The sequence below is a fragment of the Mesoplodon mirus genome (assembly GCF_964341445.2).
Source record: "Mesoplodon mirus genome assembly, chromosome: 1".
In the NCBI taxonomy this organism is placed as follows: domain Eukaryota; kingdom Metazoa; phylum Chordata; class Mammalia; order Artiodactyla; family Ziphiidae; genus Mesoplodon; species Mesoplodon mirus.
This window is the reverse complement of record NC_138976.1, coordinates 26903407-26928091: the sequence shown is the minus strand read 5'-3', so window position 1 is coordinate 26928091 and position 24685 is coordinate 26903407. Positions and strand designations below refer to the sequence as shown.

Here is a 24685-nt window from a genome sequence, read left to right as displayed (position 1 = left end):
CCCACATCCTTGCTAGTATTTGGTATTGTCAGTGTTCCAGATTTTGGTCATTCTAATAGGTGTGTAGTGGTATCTCATAATTGTTTTAATTTGCATTCCCCTGATAACATATGATGTGGAATGTTTTTTCATATGCTTATTTGCCATGTGTCTTCTTTGGTGAGGTGTTTGTTATGGTCTTTGGCTGATTTTAAAATTAGGTTATTTTCTTATTGTTGGATTTTAAGAGTTCTTTGAATATTTTGGGTTTTTTCCTAATCTGTGGTTTATCCTTTCAGACTCTTGACATTGTCTTTCACAAAACAAAAGTTTAAAATTTTAATGACATCCAACTTATCAGTTATTTCATTCATGCATTGTGCCTTTAGTGTTGTATCTAAAAAGTCATCATACTCAGGGTCATCTACATTTTTCCTCCTTTGTTATCTTCTAAGAGTTTTATAGTTTTGTGTTTTACATTTAGGTCTGTTGGGATCCATTTTGAGTTAATTTTTGTGAAGGGTTGAAGGTCTGTGTCTAGATTCATTTTTTTTTACATATGGATGTCCAGTTATTACAGTACCATTTGTTGAAACAATCTTTGCTCCATTGTCAGAGATCAGTTGACTGTGTGGGTCTCTTTCTGTTCCATGTATTTATTTATCCTTTTGCCAGTAGCACACTGTTTTGATTACTGTAGCTTTTTAGTAATTTTTGAAATTGGTTAGTGTCAGTCCTTCAAATTGTTCTTCTCCTCCAATATATATTGGCTATTCTGGGTCTTTTGCCTCTTTGTATAAACTTTAGAATCAGTTCATGGATCTCCACAAGATGACTTGGTAAGATTTTGGTTGGATTTATGTTGAATGTATAGATCATGTTGGGAAGAACTGACATCTTGACAATATTGAGTCTTCCTATCCGTGAACTTGGAATATCCTCCATTTATTTAGTTCTTTGATTTTGTTCATCAGAGTTTTTTAGTTTTCTTCATATAGGCCATATATATATTTTATTAGGTTTATACCTAAATATTTCATTTTTGGGGGTGCTAATGTAAATCATATTATGTTTTTAATTTCAAATTTCGTTTGTTCATTGCTGATATTTAGGGAAGTGGTTTGACTTTTATATATTAATGCTGTGTCCTGCAACCTTGCTATAATTGCTTATTAGTTCCAGGATTTTTTTCTGTTGATTGTTTCAGATTTTCTACAAAGATGACCATGTGATCTGTGAACAAAGACCGCCCAATGAATTTTAAATTTTAGATAATGGGTTTTTTTTTATTTTAACATATTTATTGAAGTATAATTGCTTTACAGTGGTGTGTTAGTTTCTGCTTTATAACAAAGTGAATCAGTTATACATATACATATATCCCCATATCTCTTCCCTCTTGCATCTCCCTCCCTCCCATCCTCCCTATCCCACCCCTCTAGGTGGTCACAGAGCCCCCAGCTGATCTCCCTGTGCTATGCGGCTGCTTCCCACTGGCTATCTGTTTTACATTTGGTAGTGTGTATATGTCCATGCTACTCTCTCATTTTGTCCCAACTTACCCTTCCCCCTCTCCATATCCTCAAGTCCATTCTCTAGTAGGTCTGTGTCTGATAATGGGTTTTTTAATCTCAACTTTTTTGGTTCATCTTCTGTTTCTCTTACATTCATTTTTCTTTAACTACTTGAATATATTTGTAATAGTTGTTTTAAAGTTCTTGCCTGCTAATTCCGTCATCTCTTTTGATTGCTTGGTTATGGTTTGATTCCCCTGGTTATGTGGCACATTTTCATGTTTTTACCATGTATGGTAGTTTTTGAGTATATATTGGACAATGGAAATTTTATATGGTGGATTTTGTTGTTTTTTAAAGAGTGTTTTGCTTTGTTCTGGCAGGTAGTCAAGATACTTGAGTTATCACCTTTATCCTTTAGTGTCTTGTTTTTAAATTTTGTTGGGGTGGTTTATCAGAGCAAGTAACCTTTACTAAGGCAAGGATCAGCAAACTACAGCCTGTAGGCCAAATCTTGGTGGCCCTATTTTTGTGCCATCCTTGAGCTAAGAGCAGGGTTTACTTTAAAAAATATATATATATATTTATTTATTTATCTATCTATCTATCTATCTATCCATCCATCTATCTATCCATCCATCCATCCATCCATCCATCCATCTATCCATCCATCCAGGCTGTGCCGGGTCTTAGTTGTGGCATGCAGCATCTTTTTTAGTTGTGGCAGGTGAACTCTTAGTTGTGGCATGCATGCAGGATCTACTTCCCTGACCAGGGATTGAACCCAGGCCTCTTGCATTAGGAGTGTGGAGTCTTACCCACTGGACCACCAGGGAAGTCCCTGTTTACATTTTTTTGACAGTTGTTAAAACAGAAAAAAAACCAAGAATATGTGGCAGAATCTGTATGTGACCTGCAAAGCCTAAAATATTTATTTACTCTTTGGCCTTTTATAGAAAAAGTTTGCTAACTCCTGCCCTAGTGCTAATTTAGCCCTACTATTAATAGGTTCTCTTTCTGAGTATCATCTGAATGACCTGGTTGTTCTATGGAGCACTCCATGCTGGCTGGTTAGAACTCAAACATCTCTCTTCCCTGTTTGAGCTTTGGGAATTCTTTTGCTCACAACTCTGCTGCTTCTTTGGCCATGTGGAATTTCATCACCTTGTGCATGTACAGCTTTTATTCATCAACATATCTGAGGAGACTGGAGCTGTCTCTCAGGCAAAGAGGATAAGAATTTGGCTTTGTCAAATGGCCTCTCTTGGAGGACAGAGAATCCATTCAATCTTTTGACCATCTTGCTGAGCTGAATTGAGAAAATAGGAGACTCAAGAGGCCTCTGAGGGGCCTGATCCCCTCCAGCATTTCCCAAATTCTTAAGCTGCAAAAGCAGAGGGGCTTAAAAGCTAAGCCAGTAACCTCTGTGACTCATGGTCCTAAGGAAACAATGATTAGTTTAAGTTCCTGGCCTGGAAGTGGGTTGGGTCTTCAGTGTACACATAAGCTCTCATTGCAGACTCTTTTTTTTTCTTTTTATTTATTTATTTGTTTTTGGCTGCATTGGGTCTTTGTTGCTGTGTGTGGGCTTTCTCTAGTTGTAGCGAGCGGGGGCTACTCTTTGTTGTGGTGCACGGGCTTCTCATTGCGGTGGCTTCTCTTGTTGTGGAGCACGGGCTCTAGGCACTCGGGCTTCAGTAGTTGTGGCTCTAGAGAGTAGACTAAGTAGTCGTGGCACACGGGCTTAGTTGCTCTGCGGCATATGGGATCTTCCCGGACCAGGGATTGAACCCTTGTCCCCTGCATTGGCAGGCGGATTCTTAACCAGTGTGCCACCAGGGGAGCCCCTCATTGCAGACTCTTAAAGGCTGTACCTTAGTAATGGGGACACACACATACATAACATGAATATAGATTAAAGGAGAATTTCACAAAACAATTGCTGAGGACCTCTGAAAACATTGAAAACCATAAAACATTACTGAGAGATATTAAAGATGACCTAAATACATGCAGGGATATATAATGTTCATGGATTGGGAGACTCCAATATTGTACAAATAATAGCTCTCTCTAAATTAATGTATAGTACAGATTCAGTGTAATCCAGATCAAAATCAGAGCAAATGTTTTTGTGGAAATTGAAAAGGTGATCCTAAAATTTATATTGAAATACAGAGGAACAAGAATAACAAGAAAGTGTTGAATAAAAATAAAGCCAGAGGGCTTGTACTATCAAATATCTATTACAAAGCCATGGTAATTAAGCAGTTAGGATAATAGGAAAAAGCAAGTGGGGCACAAAAGGACTCTGAACACAAACATGCTTCCAATACTAGGGAACTCTTGGGTGGTCTTTAGAGGCAGCTTGGTTGAAGTGAGTTTGTTGCCCCCACAAAGCATGTACGTAAAGAAATACTGGGGTAAGGAAAGAGCCCCAGAATAATGGCAGGTTGTCTATCTCTTTCTTACCGTTTTTATTATTCATTGATAATAGTTGAGACATGGCCAACAGGGGAAAGGTAAAATGTAATCTGCCAGAGGTAAATTTGACACTTTCTTAGAACAATTGAGCCCTGTTTTGTAGTGTGAGTGTATGGAAATTTTCATTCTGTAAATATATTCTGTGATGTAATTTTATTGGGAAGTGAAAGAATCTCTAAATCTGAATTTTAGTATTTTAATAATTTCTTTCTTTTACTTGCTCTTTTCAACATTTTAATATAGCAATAAAATGATTTTATAAAAAGTGTTAGGTGCATGACATTTCTGTTTATTTCCTGATAAAATTAGGTAGAAAATACTTCAGTGTAGAAATTAAATGTACAGAACCTTCTCAAGAAAAATGAAGTTTTATATTTTTAAAAAACCCTTAATTTCCACATTATACTAAATTAGCATGCCTGTTCTGGAATTATGCAATGTGAGGTCAGGGTTCTGAAGTATGCAAGTTTTTGTTAACACTGTAATTGCAGAAGTGAGGATTGCCTGTATTTGTGTATGTTTATGTGTGTGTATACATCTATGTGTTTATATATATATATATATATTTTTTTTTTTTTTTTGCCGTACGCGTGCCTCTCACTGTTGTGGCCTCTTGCGTTGCGGAGCACAGGCTCCGGACGCGCAGGCTCAGCGGCCATGGCTCACGGGCCCAGCCGCTCCGCGGCATGTGGGATCTTCCCGGACTGGGACACGAACCTGTGTCCCCTAGCATCGGCAGGTGGACTCTCAACCACTGCGCCACCAGGGAAGCCCTTATATTTTTACCTACTTTTACTTTGAAACATTTTCAAACTTAGAGAAAAATTATAACTACAGGACAAAGAACTTCTGTTTTCTTAGACTATTTGACAGAATGCCTGTACCTCATACTTCAGCATACAGGCATACTTTGTTTTAAAGCATTTTGCAGATACTCTGTTTTTTACAAACTGAAGATTTGTGGCAACCCTGCATCGAGGATGTCTGTTGGTGTTCATTTTTCCAACAGCATTTGTACACTTCATGTCTCTGTGTCACATTTTGGTATTTTTTTGCAATATTTCAAACTTTTTCATTGTTACTATATTTCTTATGGTGATCTGTGATCAGTGATCTTTGACATTACTATTGTAATTGTTTTGGGGCATCACGAACCATGCCCACATGAGACGGTGAACTTAATAAATGTGTGTGTTCTGACTGTTCCACCAACCAGCCGTCCCTCATCTCTCTCCCTGTTCCCTGAAACACAATACTGCCATTAGGCCAATTAATAACCCTACAGTGGCCTATAGGTGTGTTCGAGTGAAAGGAAGAGTTGCACAACTCTTACTTTAAATCAAAAGCTAGAAATGATTATAAGCTTAGTGAGGAAGGCATGTTTAAAGCCAAGATAGGCTGAAAACTAGACCTCTCTGCCAGTTAGCCAAGTTGTGAATGCAAAAGAAAAGTTCCTGAAATTAAAAGTGCTATTTCAGTGAACACAGGAATGATAAGAAAGTGAAACAGCCTTATTGATGACATGGAGAAAGTTTGAGTGGTCTGGATAGAATATCAGACCACCTACAACATTCCCTTAAGCCAAATCTAGAGCAAAGCCCTAACTCTCTTTGATTCTATGAAGGCTGAGAGAGGTGAGGAAGCTGCAGAAGAAAAGTTTGAAGGTAGCTGAGGTTGGTTCATGAGGTTTAAGGAAAAGAGCTGTCTGCATAACATTAAAAGTGTAAGATGAAGCAGCTGATGGAGAAGTTGCAGCAAATTATCCAGAAGATCTAGCTAAGATATTATTGAAGGTGGCTACACTAAACAGAGGTTTTCAGTGTAGACAAAACAGCTTTATATTGGAAGGAGTTGCCATCTAGGACTTTCATAGATAAGAGAGGAGAAGTCAGTGCCTGGTTTCGAAGCTTCAAAGGTCATGCTGACTTGTTAGGGGCTAATGCAGCTGGTAACTTTAAGTTGAAGCCAACACTCATTTACTGTTCTGAAAGTCCTAGCGCCCTTAAGAATTATGGACTTCTCTGGTGGTGCAGTGGTTAGAATCCGCCTGCCAATGCAGGGGACATGGGTTCGAGCCCTGGTCCGGGAAGATCCCACATTGCCGCGGAACAACCAAGTCCATATACCACAACTACTGAGCCTGCGCTCTAGAGCCTGTGATCTGCCACAAGAGATGCCACCACAATGAGAAGCCCGCACACCGCAGTGAAGAGTAGCCCCTGTTCGCTGCAATTAGAGAAAGCCTGTGCGAAGCAGCGAAGACCCAATGCAGCCAAAAATAAAATATAAATAAGTAAATATTTTTAAAAAAGAGAAGTGAGCAGAAAAAAAAACAGTTAAAAAAAAAAGGAATTATGCTAAATCTTCTCTGCTTGTGTTCTGTAAATGAAACAACAAAGCCTGGATGACAGCACTTCTGTTTACAACATGGTTTACTGATTATTTTAAGCCCACTGTTGATATCTTCTGCACAGAAAAAAAGATTACTTTCAAAATATTAACTACTCATTGACAGTGCACCTGGTCACCCTAGAACTTTCATGGAGATGTACAATGAGATTATTGTTTTTTTCATGCCTGCTCACACACATCCTTTCTGCAGTCCATGGATCAAGGAGTCATTTAGACCTTCAAGTCGTATTATATAAGAAACACATTTCGTAAAGCTATAGCTGCCATAGATAGTGATTCCTCTGATGTATCTGAGCGAAGTAAATTGGAAACTTTCTGGAAAGGATTCATCATTCTAGATGCCATTAAGATCATTTGTGATTCATGGCAAGAGGTCAAAATATCATCATTAAGAGGAGTTTGGAAGAAGTTGATCCCAACCCTCATGATTTTGAGGCGTATTCAAGACTTCAGTGGAGGAAATAACTGCAGATGTGGAAATAGCAAGAGAACTAGAATTAGAAGTGGAGCCTGAAGATGTGACTTTTATTGTAGATATGTCATGATAAAACTTATAATGGATGAGGAGTTGCTTCCAATGGATAAGCAGAGAAAGTAGTTTCTTGAGATGGAATCTACTCCTGGTGAAGATGTGAAGATTGTTGAAATGACAGCAAAGGATTTAGAATATTACATAAACTTAGTTGATAAAGCAGTGACAGGGTTTGAGAAGATTGACTCCAATTTTGAAAGAAGTTCCATTTTGGGTAAAGTGCTGTTGGAAGGAAGAGTCAATCTATGTGGCAACTTTTATTGTTGTCTTATTTTAAAAGAAATGTCCACAGCCACCTCAGCCTTCAATAGTCACCACCCTGATCAGTCAGCAGCCATCACCATCAAGGCAGGACCCTGCACTATCACAAAGATTATGACTCACTGAAGGCTCAGATGATGGTTAGCATTTTTTAGCAATGGAATATTTTAAAATTAAGATATGTACATTGTTTTTATAGACAATGCTCTTGTACATGAAATGGACTACAGTATAGTATAAACATCTTTTATATGCACTGGGAAACCAAAAAAATTTGTGCGACTTGCTTTATTGTGATATTTGCTTTATTGCTGTATTTATGTTATCGCAGTGGTCTGGAACTGAACCCACAATATCTGGGGTATGCCTGTATTTGTCTTTTTTTTATTATTACTATTTTTTTTAATTTTAATTTTTTTTAATTTTTTGCTTTATAACAAATTTAATCAGTTATACATATACATGTTTCCATATCCCCTCCCTTTTGCGTCTCCCTCCCACCCTCCCTATCCCACCCCTCCAGGCGGTCACAAAGCACCGAGCTGATCTCCCTGTGCTATGCGGCTGCTTCCCACTAGCTATCTACCTTACGATTGGTAGAGTATATATGTCCATGCCAGTCTTTCACTTTGTCACAGCTTACCCTTCCCCCTCCCCATATCCTCAAGTCCATTCTCTAGTAGGTCTGTGTCTTTATTCCTGTCTTACCCCTGTGTTCTTCATGACATTTTTTTTTCTTAAATTCCATATATATGTGTTAGCATACAGTATTTGTCTTTCTCTTTCTGACTTACTTCACTCTGTATGACAGACTCTAGGTCTATCCACCTCATTACAAATAGCTCAATTTCATTTCTTTTTATGGCTGAGTAATATTCCATTGTATATATGTGCCACATCTTCTTTATCCATTCATCCGATGATGGACACTTAGGTTGTTTCCATCTCCGGGCTATTGTAAATAGGGCTGCTATGAACATTTTGGTACATGTCTCTTTTTGAATTATGGTTTTCTCAGGGTATATGCCCAGTAGTGGGATTGCTGGGTCATATGGTAGTTCTATTTGTAGTTTTTTAAGGAACCTCCATACCGTTCTCCATAGTGGCTGTACCAATTCACATTCCCACCAGCAGTGCAAGAGTGTTCCCTTTTTTCCGCACCCTCTCCAGCATTTATTGTTTCTAGATTTTTTGATGATGGCCATTCTGACTGGTGTGAGATGATATCTCATTGTAGTTTTGATTTGCATTTCTCTAATGAGTAAAGATGTTGAGCATCCTTTAATGTGTTTGTTGGCACTCTGTATATCTTCTGTGGAGAAATGTCTATTTACGTCTTCTGCCCATTTTTGGATTGGGTTGTTTGTTTTTTTGTTATTGAGCTGCATGAGCTGCTTATAAATTTTGGAGATTAATCCTTTGTCAGTTGCTTCATTTGCAAATATTTTCTCCCATTCTGAGGGTTGTCTTTTGGTCTTGTTTATGGTTTCCTTTGCTGTGCAAAAGCTTTTAAGTTTCATTAGGTCCCATGTGCTTATTTTTGTCTTTATTTCCATTTCTCTAGGAGGTGGGTCAAAAAGGATCTTGCTGTGATTTATGTCATAGAGTGTTCTGCTTATGTTTTCCTCTAAGAGTTTGATAGTGTCTGGCCTTACATTTAGGTCTTTAATCCATTTTGAGCTTATTTTTGTGTATGGTGTTAGGGAGTGATCTAATCTCATACTTTTACATGTCCCTATCCAGTTTTCCCAGCACCACTTATTGAAGAGACTGTCCTTTCTCCACTGTACATTCCTGCCTCCTTTATCAAAGATAAGGTGACCATATGTCCGTGGGTTTAACTCTGGGCTTTCTATCCTGTTCCATTGATCTATCTTTCTGTTTTTGTGCCAGTACCATACTGTCTTGATTACTGTAGCTTTGTAGTATAGTCTGAAGTCAGGGAGCCTGATTCCTCCAGCTCCATTTTTCGTTCTCAAGATTGCTTTGGCTATTCGGGGTCTTTTGTGTTTCCATACAAATTGTGAAACTTTTTGCTCTAGTTCTGTGAAAAATGCCAGTGGTAGTTTGATAGGGATTGCATTGAATCTGTAGATTGCTTTGGGTAGTAGAGTCATTTTCACAATGTTGATTCTTCCAATCCAAGAACATGGTACATCTCTCCATCTATTTGTATCATCTTTAATTTCTTTCATCAGTGTCTTATAATTTTCTGCATACAGGTCTTTTGTCTCCTTAGGTAGGTTTATTCCTAGATATTTTATTCTTTTTGTTGCAGTGGTAAATGGGAGTGTTTCCTTGATTTCACTTTCAGATTTTTCATCATTAGTATATAGGAATGCCAGAGATTTCTGTGCATTAATTTTGTATCCTGCAACTTTACCAAATTCATTGATTAACTCTAGTAGTTTTCTGGTAGCATCTTTAGGATTCTCTATGTATAGTATCATGTCATCTGCAAACAGTGACAGCTTTACTTCTTCTTTTCCAATTTGGATTCCTTTTATTTCCTTTTCTTCTCTGATTGCTGTGGCTAAAACTTCCAAAACTAGGTTGAATAAGAGTGGTGAGAGTGGGCAACCTTGTCTTGTTCCTGATCTTAGTGGAAATGGTTTCAGTTTTTCACCATTGAGGACGATGCTGGCTGTGGGTTTGTCATATATGGCCTTTATTATGTTGAGGAAAGTTCCCTCTATGCCTACTTTCTGCAGGGTTTTTATCATAAATGGGTGTTGAATTTTGTCAAAAGCTTTCTCTGCATCTATTGAGATGATCATATGGCTTTTCTTCTTCAATTTGTTAATATGGTGTATCACGTTGATTGATTTGCGTATATTGAAGAATCCTTGCATTCCTGGAATAAACCCCACTTGATCATGGTGTATGATCCTTTTAATGTGCTGTGGGATTCTGTTTGCTAGTATTTTGTTGAGGATTTTTGCATCTATGTTCATCAGTGATATTGGCCTGTAGTTTTCTTTCTTTGTGACATCCTTGTCTGGTTTTGGTATCAAGGTGATGGTGGCCTCGTAGAATGAGTTTGGGAGTGTTCCTCCCTCTGCTATATTTTGGAAGAGTTTCAGAAGGATAGGTGTTAGCTCTTCTCTAAATGCTTGATAGAATTCGCCTGTGAAGCCATCTGGTCCTGGGCTTTTGTTTGTTGGAAGATTTTTTATCACAGTTTCAATTTCAGTGCTTGTGATTGGTCTGTTCATATTTTCTATTTCTTCCTGGTTCAGTCTCGGCAGGTTGTGCATTTCTAAGAATTTGTCCATTTCTTCCAGGTTGTCCATTTTATTGGCATAGAGTTGCTTATAGTAATCTCTCATGATCTTTTGTATTTCTACAGTGTCAGTTGTTACTTCTCCTTTTTCATTTCTAATTCTATTGATTTGAGTCTTCTCCCTTTTTTTCTTGATGAGTCTGGCTAATGGTTTATCAATTTTGTTTATCTTCTCAAAGAACCAGCTTTTAGTTTTATTGATCTTTGCTATCGTTTCCTTCATTTCTTTTTCATTTATTTCTGATCTGATTTTTATGATTTCTTTCCTTCTGCTAACTTTGGGATGTTTTTGTTCTTCTTTCTCTAATTGCTTTAGGTGCAAGGTTAGGTTGTTTATTCGAGATGTTTCCTGTTTCTTAAGGTGGGATTGTATTGCTATAAACTTCCCCCTTAGAACTGCTTTTGTTGCATCCCATAGGTTTTGGGTCGTCGTGTCTCCATTGTCATTTGTTTCTAGGTATTTTTTAATTTCCTCTTTGATTTCTTCAGTGATCACTTCGTTATTAAGTAGTGTATTGTTTAGCCTCCATGTGTTTGTATTTTTTACAGCTCTTTTCCTGTAATTGATATCTAGTCTCATAGCATTGTGGTCGGAAAAGATACTTGATACAATTTCAATTTTCTTAAATTTACGAAGGCTTGATTTGTGACCCAAGATATGATCTATCCTGGAGAATGTTCCATGAGCACTTGAGAAAAATGTGTATTCTGTTGTTTTTGGATGGAATGTCCTATAAATATCAATTAAGTCCATCTTGTTTAATGTAGCATTTAAAGCTTGTGTTTCCTTATTTATTTTCATTTTGGATGATCTGTCCATTGGTGAAAGTGGGGTGTTAAAATCCCCTACTATGATTGTGTTACTGTCGATTTCCCCTTTTATGGCTGTTAGTATTTGCCTTATGTATTGAGGTGCTCCTATGTTTGGTGCATAAATATTTACAATTGTTATATCTTCTTCTTGGATCGATCCCTTGATCATAATGTAGTGTCCTTCTTTGTCTCTTCTAGTAGTCTTTATTTTAAAGTCTATTTTGTCTGATATGAGAATTGCTACTCCAGCTTTCTTTTGGTTTCCATTTGCAAGGAATATCTTTTTCCATCCCCTTACTTTCAGTCTGTATGTGTCTCTAGGTCTGAAGTGGGTCTCTTGTAGACAGCATATATATGGGTCTTGTTTTTGTATCCATTCAGCCAATCTGTATCTTTTGGTGGGAGCATTTAGTCCATTTACATTTAAGGTAATTATCGATATGTATGTTCCTATTCCCATTTTCTTAATTGTTTTGGGTTCGTTATTGTAGGTCTTTTCCTTCTGTTGTGTTTCTTGCCTGGTGAAGTTCCTTTAGCATTTGTTGTAAAGCTGGTTTGGTGGTGCTGAACTCTCTCAGCTTTTGCTTGTCTGTAAACGTTTTAATTTCTCCATCAAATCTGAATGAGATCCTTGCTGGGTAGAGTAATCTTGGTTGCAGGTTTTTCTCCTTCATCACTTTTTATGTCCTGCCACTCCCTTCTGGCTTGTAGAGTTTCTGCTGAGAGATCAGCTGTTATCCTGATGGGGATTCCCTTGTGTGTTATTTGTTGTTTTTGCCTTGCTGCTTTTAATATGATTTCTTTGTGTTTAATTTTTGACAGTTTGATTAATATGTGTCTTGGCGTATTTCTCCTTGGATTTATTCTGTATGGGACTCTCTGTGCCTCCTGGACTTGATTAACTATTTCCTTTCCCATATTAGGGAAGTTTTCAACTATAATCTCTTCAAATATTTTCTCAGTCCCTTTCTTTTTCTCTTCTTCTTCTGGAACCCCTATAATTCGAATGTTGGTGCGTTTAATGTTGTCCCAGAGGTCTCTGAGACTGTCCTCTGTTCTTTTCATTCTTTTTTCTTTATTTTGCTCTGCAGCAGTTATTTCCACTATTTTATCTTCCACCTCACTTATCCGTTCTTCTGCCTCAGTTATTCTGCTATTGATCCCATCTAGAGTATTTTTTATTTCATGTATTGTGTTTTTAATCGATGCTTGATTCATCTTTAGTTCTAGGTCCTTGTTAACTGTTTCTTGCATTTTGTCTATTCTATTTCCAAGATTTGGGATCTGGGAAATAGAATCTTGGGTCATCTTTACCATCATTATTCTGAATTCTTTTTCAGGTAGACTGCCTATTACCTCTTCATTTGTTAGATCTGGTGGGTTTTTATCTTGCTCCTTCTCCTGCTGTGTGTTTTTCTGTCTTCTCATTTTGCTTATGTTACTGTGTTTGGGGTCTCCTTTTTGCAGGCTGCAGGTTCATAGTTCCCGTTGTTTTTGGTGTCTGTCCCCAGTGGCTAAGGTTGGTTTAGTGGGTTGTGTAGGCTTCCTGGTGGAGGGGACTAGTGCCTGTGTTCTGGTGGATGAGGCTGGATCTTGTCTTTCTGGTGGGCAGGTCCACGTCTGGTGGTGTGTTTTGGGGTGTCTGTGGACTTTTTATGATTTTAGGCCACCTCTCTGCTAATGGGTGGCGTTGTGTTCCTGTCTTGCTAGTTGTTTGGCGTAGGGTGTCCAGCACTGTAGCTTGCTGGTCGTTGAGTGAATCTGGGTGCTGGTGTTGAGATGGAGATCTCTGGAAGATTTTTGCCGTTTGATATTATGTGGAGCTGGGAGGTCTCTTGTGGACCAGTGTCCTGAAGTTGGCTCTCCCACCTCAGAGGCACAGCACTGACTCCTGGCTCCTCAATTTGGGATGATGTGTTGTCTATTCATGTATTCCACAGATGCAGGGTACATCAAGTTGATTGTGGAGCTTTAATCCGCTGCTTCTGAGGCTGCTGGGAGAGGTTTCCCTTTCTCTTCTTTGTTCTCACAGCTCCTGGGTCTCAGCTTTGGATTTGGCCCCGCCTCTGCGTGTAGGTTGCCGGAGGGCGTCTGTTCTTCGCTCAGACAGGACAGGGTTAAAGGAGCAGCCTCTTCGGGGACTCTGGCTCACTCAGGCCGGGCGGGAGGGAGGGGCACGGAGTGTGGGGCGAGCCTGCAGCGGCAGAGGTCGGCGTGACGTTGCCCCAGCCCGAGGCGCGCCGTGCGTTCTCCCAGGGAAGCCGCCCCTGGATCCCGGGACCCCGGCAGTGGCGGGCTGCACAGGCTCCCGGAAGGGCGGTGTGGGCAGTGACCTGCGCTTGCACACAGGCTTCTTGGCGGCGGCAGCAGCAGCCCCAGCATCCCACGCCCGTCAGTGGGCTCCGCGCTTTCAGTCGCGACTCGCGCCCGTCTGTGGAGCCCCTTTAAGCAGCGCTCTTAATCCCCTCTCCTCGCGCACCAGGAAACCAAGAGGGAAGAAAAATTCTCTTGCCTCTTCGGCAGCTCCAGAGTTTTCCCGGACTCCCTCCCGGCTAGCTGTGGCACATTAGCCCCCTTTAGGCTGAGTTCTCGCCGCCAGCCCCAGTCCTCTCCCTGCGCTCTGACCGAAGCCCGAGCCTCAGCTTCCAGCGCTGCGCGCCCCGGCGGGCGAGCAGACAAGCCTCTCGGGCTGGTGAGTGCCGCTCGGCACTGATCCTCTGTGTGGGGATCTCTCCGCTTTGCCCTACCCAGGTATGTGGGGAGTTTCTTGCCTTTTGGGAGGTCTGGGGTCTTCTGCCAGCGTTCAGTAGGTGTTCTGTAGGAGTTGTTCCACGTGTAGCTATTTCTGGTGTATCCGTGGGGAGGAAGGTGATCTCCGTGTCTTACTCTTCCGCCATCTTACCCGGAAGTCCTGTATTTGTCTTAAACAAGACCATTCCATTACGTAAACACAATATAGTCATCAGAATCAGGAAATTAACATTGGTATATTACTGTCATCTAATCCTCAGACTTTACTTGTGTTTTGCTAGTTGTCCCAATAATGTACTTTAAAGGATCCATCTGAAATGATTCATTGCATTTAGTTGTAATGTCTGTTTAGTCTTTTTCAAAATCTGGAATAGTTCCTCAGTCTGTCCTTGTCTTTCGTCGACGTTGACACTTTTGAAGAACACAGGATGGTTATTTTGTAAAATTTCTCTCAATTCAGGTTTAATTTATTTTCTCATGGTTAGATCAGGTTATACAAATTTGGCAGGAATATGACATGAGTGATGCTGTGGTTTTCTGATTGCATCCTGTCAGGTGGTGCATGGTTTTGATTTGTCCCATTAGATGTTCACTTTGATCACTTAAGTGGTATCTGTCCATGTTCCCCACTCTTTATTTCTTCCCCTTTGTTATTAATAATATTTTATGAGGAGATACTTTGAAACAATGTAAATATCCCATTCCTTTTTGGTCTTCGAATTTATTCATTTATTTATTTTTGTTAGTATGGTTTCCTGTATTTTCCAGTGGGTTAAAATTCCTTACTATCCTTATTAATTTTGATACTCTCATGTTTGCCATGGTTACCTCCTGAAAGCTGGCTTCTTTGTTCTTTTGATACATCCTCATTTTTCTCTGAGTACAGTTGACCCTTGAACAACATAGGTTTGAGCTCTGCAGGCCCACTTATTTGGAGATTTATTTCAGTAGTAAATACTACAGTACTACATGACGCATGGTTGGTTGAATCTGCAGATATGAGGAACCTCAGATATGGAGGGCCGACTATGAAGTGATACACGCAGATTTTCGATTGCATGGAGTGTCGGCACCCCTACCCACTCCCCCCTACATTGTTCAAGGGTCAGCTTACTTCCTTACTTTCTTGTACCACAAATTGTTACAGATTCCTGTTGTATTTTCCCTGTCCCAGCCCTGCAATCAGGTATTTCTTTAAGAAGCCCAGTTTTCCTTTAAGTGGAGAATGGATTTTAGAAACCAGCTTCTGGACTCTTAGGTGTGGTCATTGCTATTAGCTGTTGCTGTTCCCATGCCCTATCAGTGAACAGAAATCAGGAATGCAACACCCCTGGGTTCATTCTAGCTGTCTCCTTTTCCTCTTGTACCTGCCTTTTCTGATGGTGAGAAACCTGACTTCCATTTTGCTTAATATATTTACCTACTTCATCAGTTACTTTGCCTGTAATCAGTCTCCTTTTGGTACCACCCCTTTCCCATGCAGGCATCTTCCTTATCACATTTGAACTCCAACTATTGGGGACAGTGTGCCTCCATTTGTTAATGGGTAGCCTGCTCTGGGCCACTGAAGCTCTCCCACCCACTCTAGTGGTGATGTCTAGCTTCGCCTCATGCAGTGTCTTTAGAACTGAATTGTTCAGGAAGGGGAGGAGAGGCAGAAAGGAAGGGATTGAGTGATCATTTGTTATCGAATGGGCCTTTCAAATATGATTTATCATTTATGAGTGAAAATATTCATTACACTCATTTTGAAGTAGAAAGATGGCATTGGAAGTATGTTGTTTCTGTTGTTACCTATAGGTTTAAAAGATAAGACAATTGTGGGCTCCCCTGGTGGCGCAGTGGTTGAGAGTCCGCCTGCCGATGCAGGGGACACGGGTTCGTGACCCGGTCCGGGAGGGTCCCACATGCCGCGGAGCGGCTGGGCCCGTGAGCCATGGCGGCTGAGCCTGCGCGTCCGGAGCCTGTGCTCCACAACGGGAGAGGCCACAACAGTGAGAGGCCCACGTACCGCAAAAAAAAAAAAAAAAAAGATAATTGCCATGTGAAAACTCTGGGTGGTCACTCTACAAGAGGTTTTATAGAGACATAATGCATAGAGCTGTTGATTTTTTGAGGACTGACAGTCCTCTTGAATTTATCTTGACTATTCATTCTCTTCCTAGAGTGCTATTCTTTCCACCAGTCTTACCTTTATCCTTCCATGGGATTTTTCTGCATACTTGATTTTTGGTACTGAATTCCATCAGCTTCTGGAGTTGTGTTGTGATTCTTTGAAGGACTTGATGCTGTCCTTCCCTCTTCTTGTTTTCTTGAGAACTTAGAAAATGAAAAATACTAGAGATTTGATTCCCACCTCATTCATACTTTTCTTCTTTTCCTATAGACTATTTTCCTTTTATCTTTAGGGAATAAGAGGCAGCATTATAATTAATTTGAACGTGGTATTCGTATTTTCTGAATTATAAGTTTTTTTCAGTGTTATATTTTTCCACCAAATGGGAGAAAGGCTTTTGTCTGCCCTTTGTTCATGTCACTGAGATCTCCAATTGTAGCACTTACTTAATAGAAATGTAGTCTCTGCCTTGGTAGATTGTAAGCTCCTTGAGGGCTGTGAGACAAGAGTTTCTCTTTCTTTCATTCCTATGCATAGCACCTAATAGGCCTAGCTCAGTGCTCAATAAATGTTTAATGAACATGTTTAATGAATTATTTGGAAAACTGGACCATTTATATGAGGCTTGTTTGACATTTGCATCTTTAAAGTCACTTTTTGTTAAGTTTCCTTTTAGTATATAGAGCAAGTAGATTTTTAAAAAAAACTATTGAACTTGTTTCTGACTTAAAATGTTCTGATTTGGTATTGGTTTTCTCCTTTTCTGACAGACAGTTTGTCACAATTTATTGGTTATCCCTGCCCGAAGCCAAAGCTTTGACATCCTGCAAAGTGGCATCAGTAAGCATTTGGTAAGTATACTTAAAATTTTTTTCTGTTACACAAAAGCATAGAGATTTGGTTAAGATTGAGTTTGCCATAACCAAGGAGAGCGTGAGTGTCCAGAAGTCTAAGCTTAATAATTTCATGATGCTGTGGTGAGAACTGAGAAATCTTGGGTGTTTTTCCTGGCTGTTACTAATTAATTCTGTGACCTTGGGAAAATCTCCTCTTTTGCCAGGACCTTACTTTTTACATCTGAGCAATGAAAGACCTCTTATACCTCAGGTCCTTCTGACTTAAAATGCTTTAATTAACATGTGCCAGGTGTCATTGTGTTGGGAATCTAGCATCCATACTGGGGTTCAGTTTCCACCCAGAAGGTTTGGGGTGTAAAGTAGGGATGTCACCTCACAGGCTCAAGGCCTGGTCACTGGAAGCAGTGAGCTTAGCCATGAAACTGACTTGTCTTTTGGCCAGTGGGTGTCTCTCGTTCCCAATGGCATTAAATTCTCATTAGGTATGCCTGGGTTTTGCTTTTAACTTCCTCCAACATTTACACTTTGCCCTTTGGCTTTTTAGTATAATGATGTGTTACAGTGCAAGGGGAGACTCCAAAACTTTATCTTCCAGGGATTCTCACTTGTTTGGATAATTTTATAGGCATATCTACACCACCTTTTCTTTACTTCCCTCGAGTTGGAAGACTACTGCTTTGAATCCTCAGTACTCTCTTTTCTCCCTGCTATCAAACTTCTAATCCTTATACACTGTGTCTCCAAAGATCCCCATCTTTTTTCTTTTTTTTTTTTTTACTTCCACTCCAGAAATTTATGCCCTTTGACTACATTCACTATTCTAGTAAAAGATAAACATTCCAGTGTTGATCTGGCCACTCTTTTCAGACAGCCTGGGTAAAGGTTAAGACCTCAGAACCTGCAGAGTTTATGATAACTCAGCAGTAGTTTGCAGGAGATTTAAACCATGTATACATGCAGTTACAAGTTAGAGTCCACCTTAATGACAACTATACAGTAGAGTCCAGGTGAGTTAGCATACCATGATGTCCCTTATATGGGTTTTGGGACAGTGAAGCAGTCAAGTGTTAAGTATAGTATTATCTTACTCCAGTATAGGTATTTTCCTTAGTTATGTCTGAGTGACTGGTTAAATCAAAGGGCAGGGGAAGGATAATTGTAAAAGGAACTGGTTTGTACATTTAATTACCTGGGGTGGGGGTGGTGCCAGATATTAGAGTTTTCCAGTCTGAATAATCTGAAGATCATGTAAATGTGATTGCTGGTATCAAGATCTTCTTTGGATGTATGAAATAATCCTTTTAAATAATAGTGTTTCTGTCCATCAGTAGAAATTGTAACATCTAGAAAATTTTAGGAGACTTTGTCATGAAGGGGAGGCAGTGGATTGGGTTAATAGTATTTCTTGAGTTTGCGTATTTTCAAAGTCATTTAACGTAGCCACTAAATTCTCAAAGTAAAACAGGATCTTAAGGTGTGGTTGGTGGCATGGCATGTATTATGTATATACAAGTTTCCACCAGTAGTGATGGAAGGTTAACTCTCCAGATAATGGTGTTTGGTTTTATTCTGGGGAGAGGGGCTGTTGTGAAGAGGTCATTAATCTCATTTTTCTCTGCCTAGGTTGGGTTGACTGTAATTCCTGACAGCACGGTGGGCTGTGTTTTGGGTGTTATCTGTAAGCTCCTGGATCATACGTGTGTACTTAGTGAGACGCTGCTGCCATTTCTGGCTTCTTGTTGCTACAGTCTTCTTTATTTTCTGCTCACTTTAGAGAAGGGAGAAGCAGAACATCTAAGAAAGAGGTAACAGTTTTTGTATTCTTAAACTTTAATTTTTTTCCTACTTGTTCACCTCCCCTCAATCAGTCAGGCAGTCGGTCAGTCATTCAATCTGTAAGAGATATTTCCAAAATCTAATTCTCTTTTAGAGTTTGTATAAACCTAGCTAGCTTTTTCTTTGTTCTTTTATGAATCCCCTTTGTGATGGTGAGCAGTCTTAGTTTGTTTTTTTTTCCTTTAAGCTACAAATTTGAAAAGTTAGATGGCATTAGAAAGTTTCCTGAGAGCTTTCCTTATTAACTTTGCTATAGATCTGGCAAGAAAAAAAATTCTACTTTTAGAAGGATGGGTTTACTATTAATACAAGCCTTTGTATTTTGTTTTGGGCTTCATTAGAACTAGCCAGCATGGATTTTTAAATTCTTGGGTTTAAGGAAATTGTTCTAAGATGCTAGTGTTTTTAATTAGTACTTTTGCTCCTATATAATTTTTAGACTAAAGCTTCTAGGATAGTACAGAAGATTTCACTTTAATTTTCAAAGAGTGTTCTCATGCTTATGTTCTCATTGGTATGCTGTTAATAATTCATTGCAGAAGGTTTTTAAAAAATCAAACAGATGAGCAAATATAAGAAAATAAAAATCATTCTATCACATTTTGACATTTGCCTTTCTTTTTTGAGCTTTTAAATGTCACCAAAATATACATATGATTGTATAAAACATTTAAATAGTTTAAAGAGTACAAACTGAACACCTGTTTAACCAACCTCCCGGTTCAGAAATAGAACATCGTCAGCACACTTTCTCCATGTACCCTCCACAGTTACATTTCTCTTCTACATCCCCAGAGATCACTTCTGTGTTAGTCACTTCCTTACCTTTTTATTTAAAAATTTTATGTGCATTTATAAGCAGTTTCATTTTTGTTTTGCATATTTTAAGAATTTGATATAAAAGGAATCATACTATATGTATTTTTTGTAACTTGATTTTCATCATCATTTGTGAGAGTACTCATGTTGAAGATGTATTTCATTCATTTTTGTTTCTCTATACCAGGAGTCAGCAAACTTCTTTCTGTAAGGAGTCAGTGAATATTTTAGGTTTTTCAAACCATAAAGTCTCTTGTCAGAACTACTCAGCACTGCCCTGGTCATGTGAAAGCAGCATTAGATGATACATAAATGAATGGGTGTAGCTGTGTTCCAATAAAATTCTGTTTACAAATACAGGCTGTGAGCTGGATTGGCTGTGGTCTAGTACCCCTGCTCTGTAATATTCTGTTATATGAATGTACTATAACTTATCCATTTTACTGTCAACAGACATTTGGATTTTTTCCATTAAGTGTGTGTATTTAAAACTTTGTACATTTCACTGTTGATATCCTGTAAAATTTACACATAAACAAGCATAGATTTGATGGTACTTTTCTTACCATCATCAAACTTTTGGGCCTGATAGTTCAAGAAAAGGCTTCGTAAATAGCAAGAAACTTCTCAGGGTTCTAAAAATTTTATAATGAGCATCCTTATTTATGAAATATGTATATTGCTGTTTGTCATTTCCTGTCACTTGAAATATAGCCCATTTGTGATATACTCTGATAAGAAGTTTCAAAGATCTTTTTTAGTTTCTTATAGAAAAACATCCTGCTTTGATTTTATATGGTTGGACTGAACAAAATTCACTGTACTTAATACATTTTGCCTCTGTAAAATTCTGTTTTTAAAAGTATTTTATACTGTGTATTGAGTTTGATATGCATCTCTCAGGATGACATTAGTCACAAAGAAGTGTTGGCAGTCAAAGTCTTAGGTACTGAAGTTTCCCTTTTGGGCTGCTCCTACCCTCCTAGAGAAGGTGTTTGTGAGATTACAAATAATGAGAGTGCCAGTCAAACTACTGGGAGCTTTTGATTTCACAAGTGCTGACCAAAAAATCGGGCTTGACCAATTTGAGGTATTCAGACTGTGGCCACTGTACTTTGAAGAAACTATTCTGTTGTCTTCTGGATTCATTGTTAGTAATGAAAGATCTGCTGTTCAACTGAGCCCTTTTGGTTTGTAGGTAGTAATCTATTCTTTTTTTTTGACATCTTTATTGGAGTATAATTGCTTTACAATGGTGTGTTAGTTTCTGCTTTATAACAAAGTGAATCAGCTATATGTGTACATATATCCCCATGTCTCTTACCTCTTGCGTCTCCCTCCCTCCCACCTTCCCTATCCCACCCCTCTAGGTGGTCACAAAGCACCAAGCTGATCTCCCTGTGCTATGCGGCTGCTTCCAACTAGCTATCTATTTTACGTTTGGTAGTGTATATATGTCCATGCCACTCTCTCACTTTGTCACAGCTTACCCTTTCCCCTCCTCGTGTCCTCAAGTCCATTCTCTAGTAGGTCTGCGTCTTTATTAACGTCCTGCCCCTAGGTTAGTAATCTATTCTTTTCTGTGGTTTCACTGTTTTCTCTTTGTTGCATTGCAAATCAGGGTGTATCCTAGTGTAGGTTTGTTGTTATTTATCCTGCTTGAGACTTAGTGTACTCCTTTAATCTGAAGACTTAGTGTTTTTTCTTCAGCTGTGTTTTTATTTGTTATCTTCCCCACTGTTTCTGTTCTCTCCTAAAAACCCCTTTTAAACATAGGGAGTTCCTCATTCTGGCCTCTCTTAACATCTTCCGCTTTGCTAATTCTTTTGTTTAATCCTTCTGTTGAGTTTTTATTGTATCAGCTATTGTTTTCTCTTTCATCTATTTTGAGTTTTTACTTGGCTCTTTGTCATTCTTGCTTTATTGGTATTAAAGGTCTTGTCCGTTTGTTCTGTTTGCTCTGTTTCTCTCTGGTGTGGGAATTCTCTTATTTTGGGGAGCAGGTGGGGCTCTGGAGGTTGTCTCTAGTGGGGTTGAACAAACAAGCTCATGTTTTGGATTGTATAACTTTCTCTGAATGCATCTTTTGTGAGTTTGTGGAGGTTGTGGAGACCTCCCTATGGGGCAGGTTCACATTTGCATTTTCCTGGCTTCCAGCTCTATGCAGGGAGCCCAGTTCTAGCTCCCTGCTTTCCATACCTGAGGCTGAAGCCTCAGCTTCCAACATTGTTTGCTGGCTGTTGAATACCCAGCCCCCACATCCCATATCCAGGTCTGTGCTCCTGTGTATCTTCATGAGTTCTGTCATAGCTTCTGGCACCTAGAGATATCACCCATTCTGGCTTTTGAGCTTGGCTGTATTTTTGTTTTGTTTTTTAAAGTATATTATCTGTATTTTCCTGTGTTTGGGGAGTGGGGGGGGGTGTTGGTTGGTATTATCTGACCAGAATACATCAGAAGTTTGCAGAGTTAGTGGAACTCCTGAAAATTATCTGTGAAATATTGGACTTTCATCAGTTCCTTTAGAGTGGTTTAGAACCATTGCTTTATGTTGACCTAAAATCTCAACTTCATAACGATTTATATGGAGTTGGTACTGTTATTTCTGTGCATGACAACTCTTAGAAAACCCTGAGAATGGCTCCTCAAATGGTATTGCTTACATCGTTCCTGGTACCCAGGTCTCTCTTCTTTTTGGCCTGACAGTTTTAATTGTGTGTGAAGGTGGAATTCTGAACTTTACTCATCCATTCAGTATACTTGTACTTGGTATAATGTAGAATCCATAAGCTCTTTTAGCAGTTTTGATCCACAGTTATTTGAAATCCACTGAAGTTTAAGTAGAGAGTGAATATATTGGATCAGTACAGTAGTAACTTATTAAAAAGGAATTGTGGAGGTAGGAATTTGAAACCCAGCAGGAACCAAAGCAGCTTCCTCTATTCTTTTCTTTTTCTTCTAAATTTTGTAGTCTTTAATCTCTGTGCCTTTGCCTCATCATTAGCTGTGTCTACAGTCTGGCTTTCTCTTTTCTCCTTGCACATGGCTGTCCTAACCTGGCTGTGCATGAGTCCACAGGCTGAATAAAGTCTCTTCAAGTAAGAGGATCTGTTTGGCTTAATGGATTTGGTATCTTCCTTTGATGCAATTGCTGTATGTGGAGTTGGGAAGGGGGTCAAATGGTGAAAGGTCTGGAGGTAGGCTTTCTTAGAAAGACTTGGGACTGGGAGGATTATGCACTCTTGGTAGAGAAATTGTAACAGGCTAAGGTCAGAGCCTTTAGCAGCCAGTGAACTTTTTCTCCAAAAGGATATTGCTCCATTTAATTGACACACTTCTAGAATGTGGTTAGGCCACTTACCTCTATCATAAAACATTTTGTTCCTGTTCTGTAAAGATACCAAAAGAAAGACGCTCACTGAAATTTGTATTTATTTACCATCTCTGGCCTGTAATAGTTCCCTTACTGGCTGTTTTCTCAAATCCCTTTGGTTCCTTGTGAGCACATCTTTCTCTGGAAAGCTGCCCTGTTCTAACACATTGAAGAGACTCATAATCCAGGTCAGAGGCTTAGAGTTTCATGAAGTTCTTTTCTTCCCTTTTTGCCATTGGGACATTCTCTTTTGACATTTGGTGTTGTGTAATAGACAGTTGAATAATGTCCACTGGTAGAGAATAGTACGCATGTATAGACCATTCTTTGGTGAATTCTGTGTTAAATATGATCACTAGGGCTTCAAGAATGTCTTGTTAAACCCAGGGAAACGCTGGTTGCTAGGCTTCCTGAAACCTGTAAAATAGGGGAAAGCAGCTGATTCTTTACTGCATTTGCTTTTTTAGCTCTGATGAAACCCAGTTCTTATTAGTTTTGGTTTCTGGGGTTCTATCAGAAAACACCGTGTTTCTTAAAAGGTCATTTTCAGTCTTGGGAAGTATGGAAGGGGCACTTTTCCTGTATGCGTTGGTTCACTGACTCATTTGTTTTGTAGGGACAAGCTGTGGGGCGTCTGTGTCTCCATCCTGGCACTCCTGCCTCGAGTGCTCAGGTTGATGCTGCAGAGCCTGCGGGTGAGCAGAGCTGGACCTGAGGAGCTGCCTGTTGTGGGCCAGCTGCTTCGCCTGCTGCTGCAGCACGCACCCCTCAGGACTCACATGTTGACCAATGCCATCTTGGTGCAGCAGATCATCAAGAATATCACAGTAAGAAGCATGGAACAAGGGCTTTGTACTGTTCATACTAGATTCATGGGCATGGAGGTGCTCTTGGGAGGCCAGGGTTTCTGTGCGTTGACGGACTCCTGGAATTAAGCCCAGTGTGGTGATTTCTTAGGGCTTCCCCTGCCGTCTAGTAACTGACTGTCACTTAACCAGGGGGGTGACTTTGACTGCAGAATCAGTACTAAAAACCTTAAAATATTCAAACTGAATTAAGGTGGCAGGCAGCTTAGTTGGAAAAAGTACAGGCATAAGAGTCACTGCTACCTGTTTTGTGATACAGATTCTATTGCTTAACTGTGATAATTTGGCAAGTTGTGTGTGTGTGTTTTTTTTTTTTTTTAAAACCTATCTGAGCTTTGTTTTCCTAGCTGTAGAAATGGGAATAATAGCAACATTGTTGGGTTTTGTTGACCATTAAATGAGATCATCCAAGTAAGGTTTATACTGTAACTGATAGTTACTAAGCACCCAACAAATGTTAGCTGTCATTAAGGAAACTTAGCAGGAATAAAATAAGGCCCATTTCTAGTCACTTAGTTCACTGGAGAGGCGGGAAGAAGTTGGAAGTTGCTGGCTTCAGCTTTGTCTAATGGTTGGTTCTGTGTGTTCACCTGGGGCGGGCAGTTATGTTTATTAAGGATTCCTTTGGTGTTTTTGGTTTGGGAGAGTTAAAGTGAGGTTTTTTGTATAGGCCTTTGATTGGAGGGGGTTATTAATTGGTATATGTAATAATACTTCAGAGTAATAGAGCTTATACCTACATACAACACAAGATGTATTCTGGATTTTCTCAGTAATGGAAGAGGATGC

At 39.4% G+C, this 24685-nt stretch overlaps 1 protein-coding gene across 3 annotated transcripts in view; it reads left to right on the top strand.

Moving 5' to 3' along the window:
* Positions 1-24685, top strand: part of TEX10 (testis expressed 10) — a 63868-nt gene that overhangs the window by 38374 nt on the left and 809 nt on the right. For all 3 annotated transcript variants that reach the window (XM_082619690.1, XM_082619689.1, XM_082619691.1), the window contains 3 exons: positions 16916-16996; positions 18626-18807; positions 23647-23857. In XM_082619690.1, coding sequence (XP_082475816.1) covers positions 16916-16996; positions 18626-18807; positions 23647-23857 — 474 coding nt within the window. The remainder of the gene's footprint in view (positions 1-16915; positions 16997-18625; positions 18808-23646; positions 23858-24685) is intronic.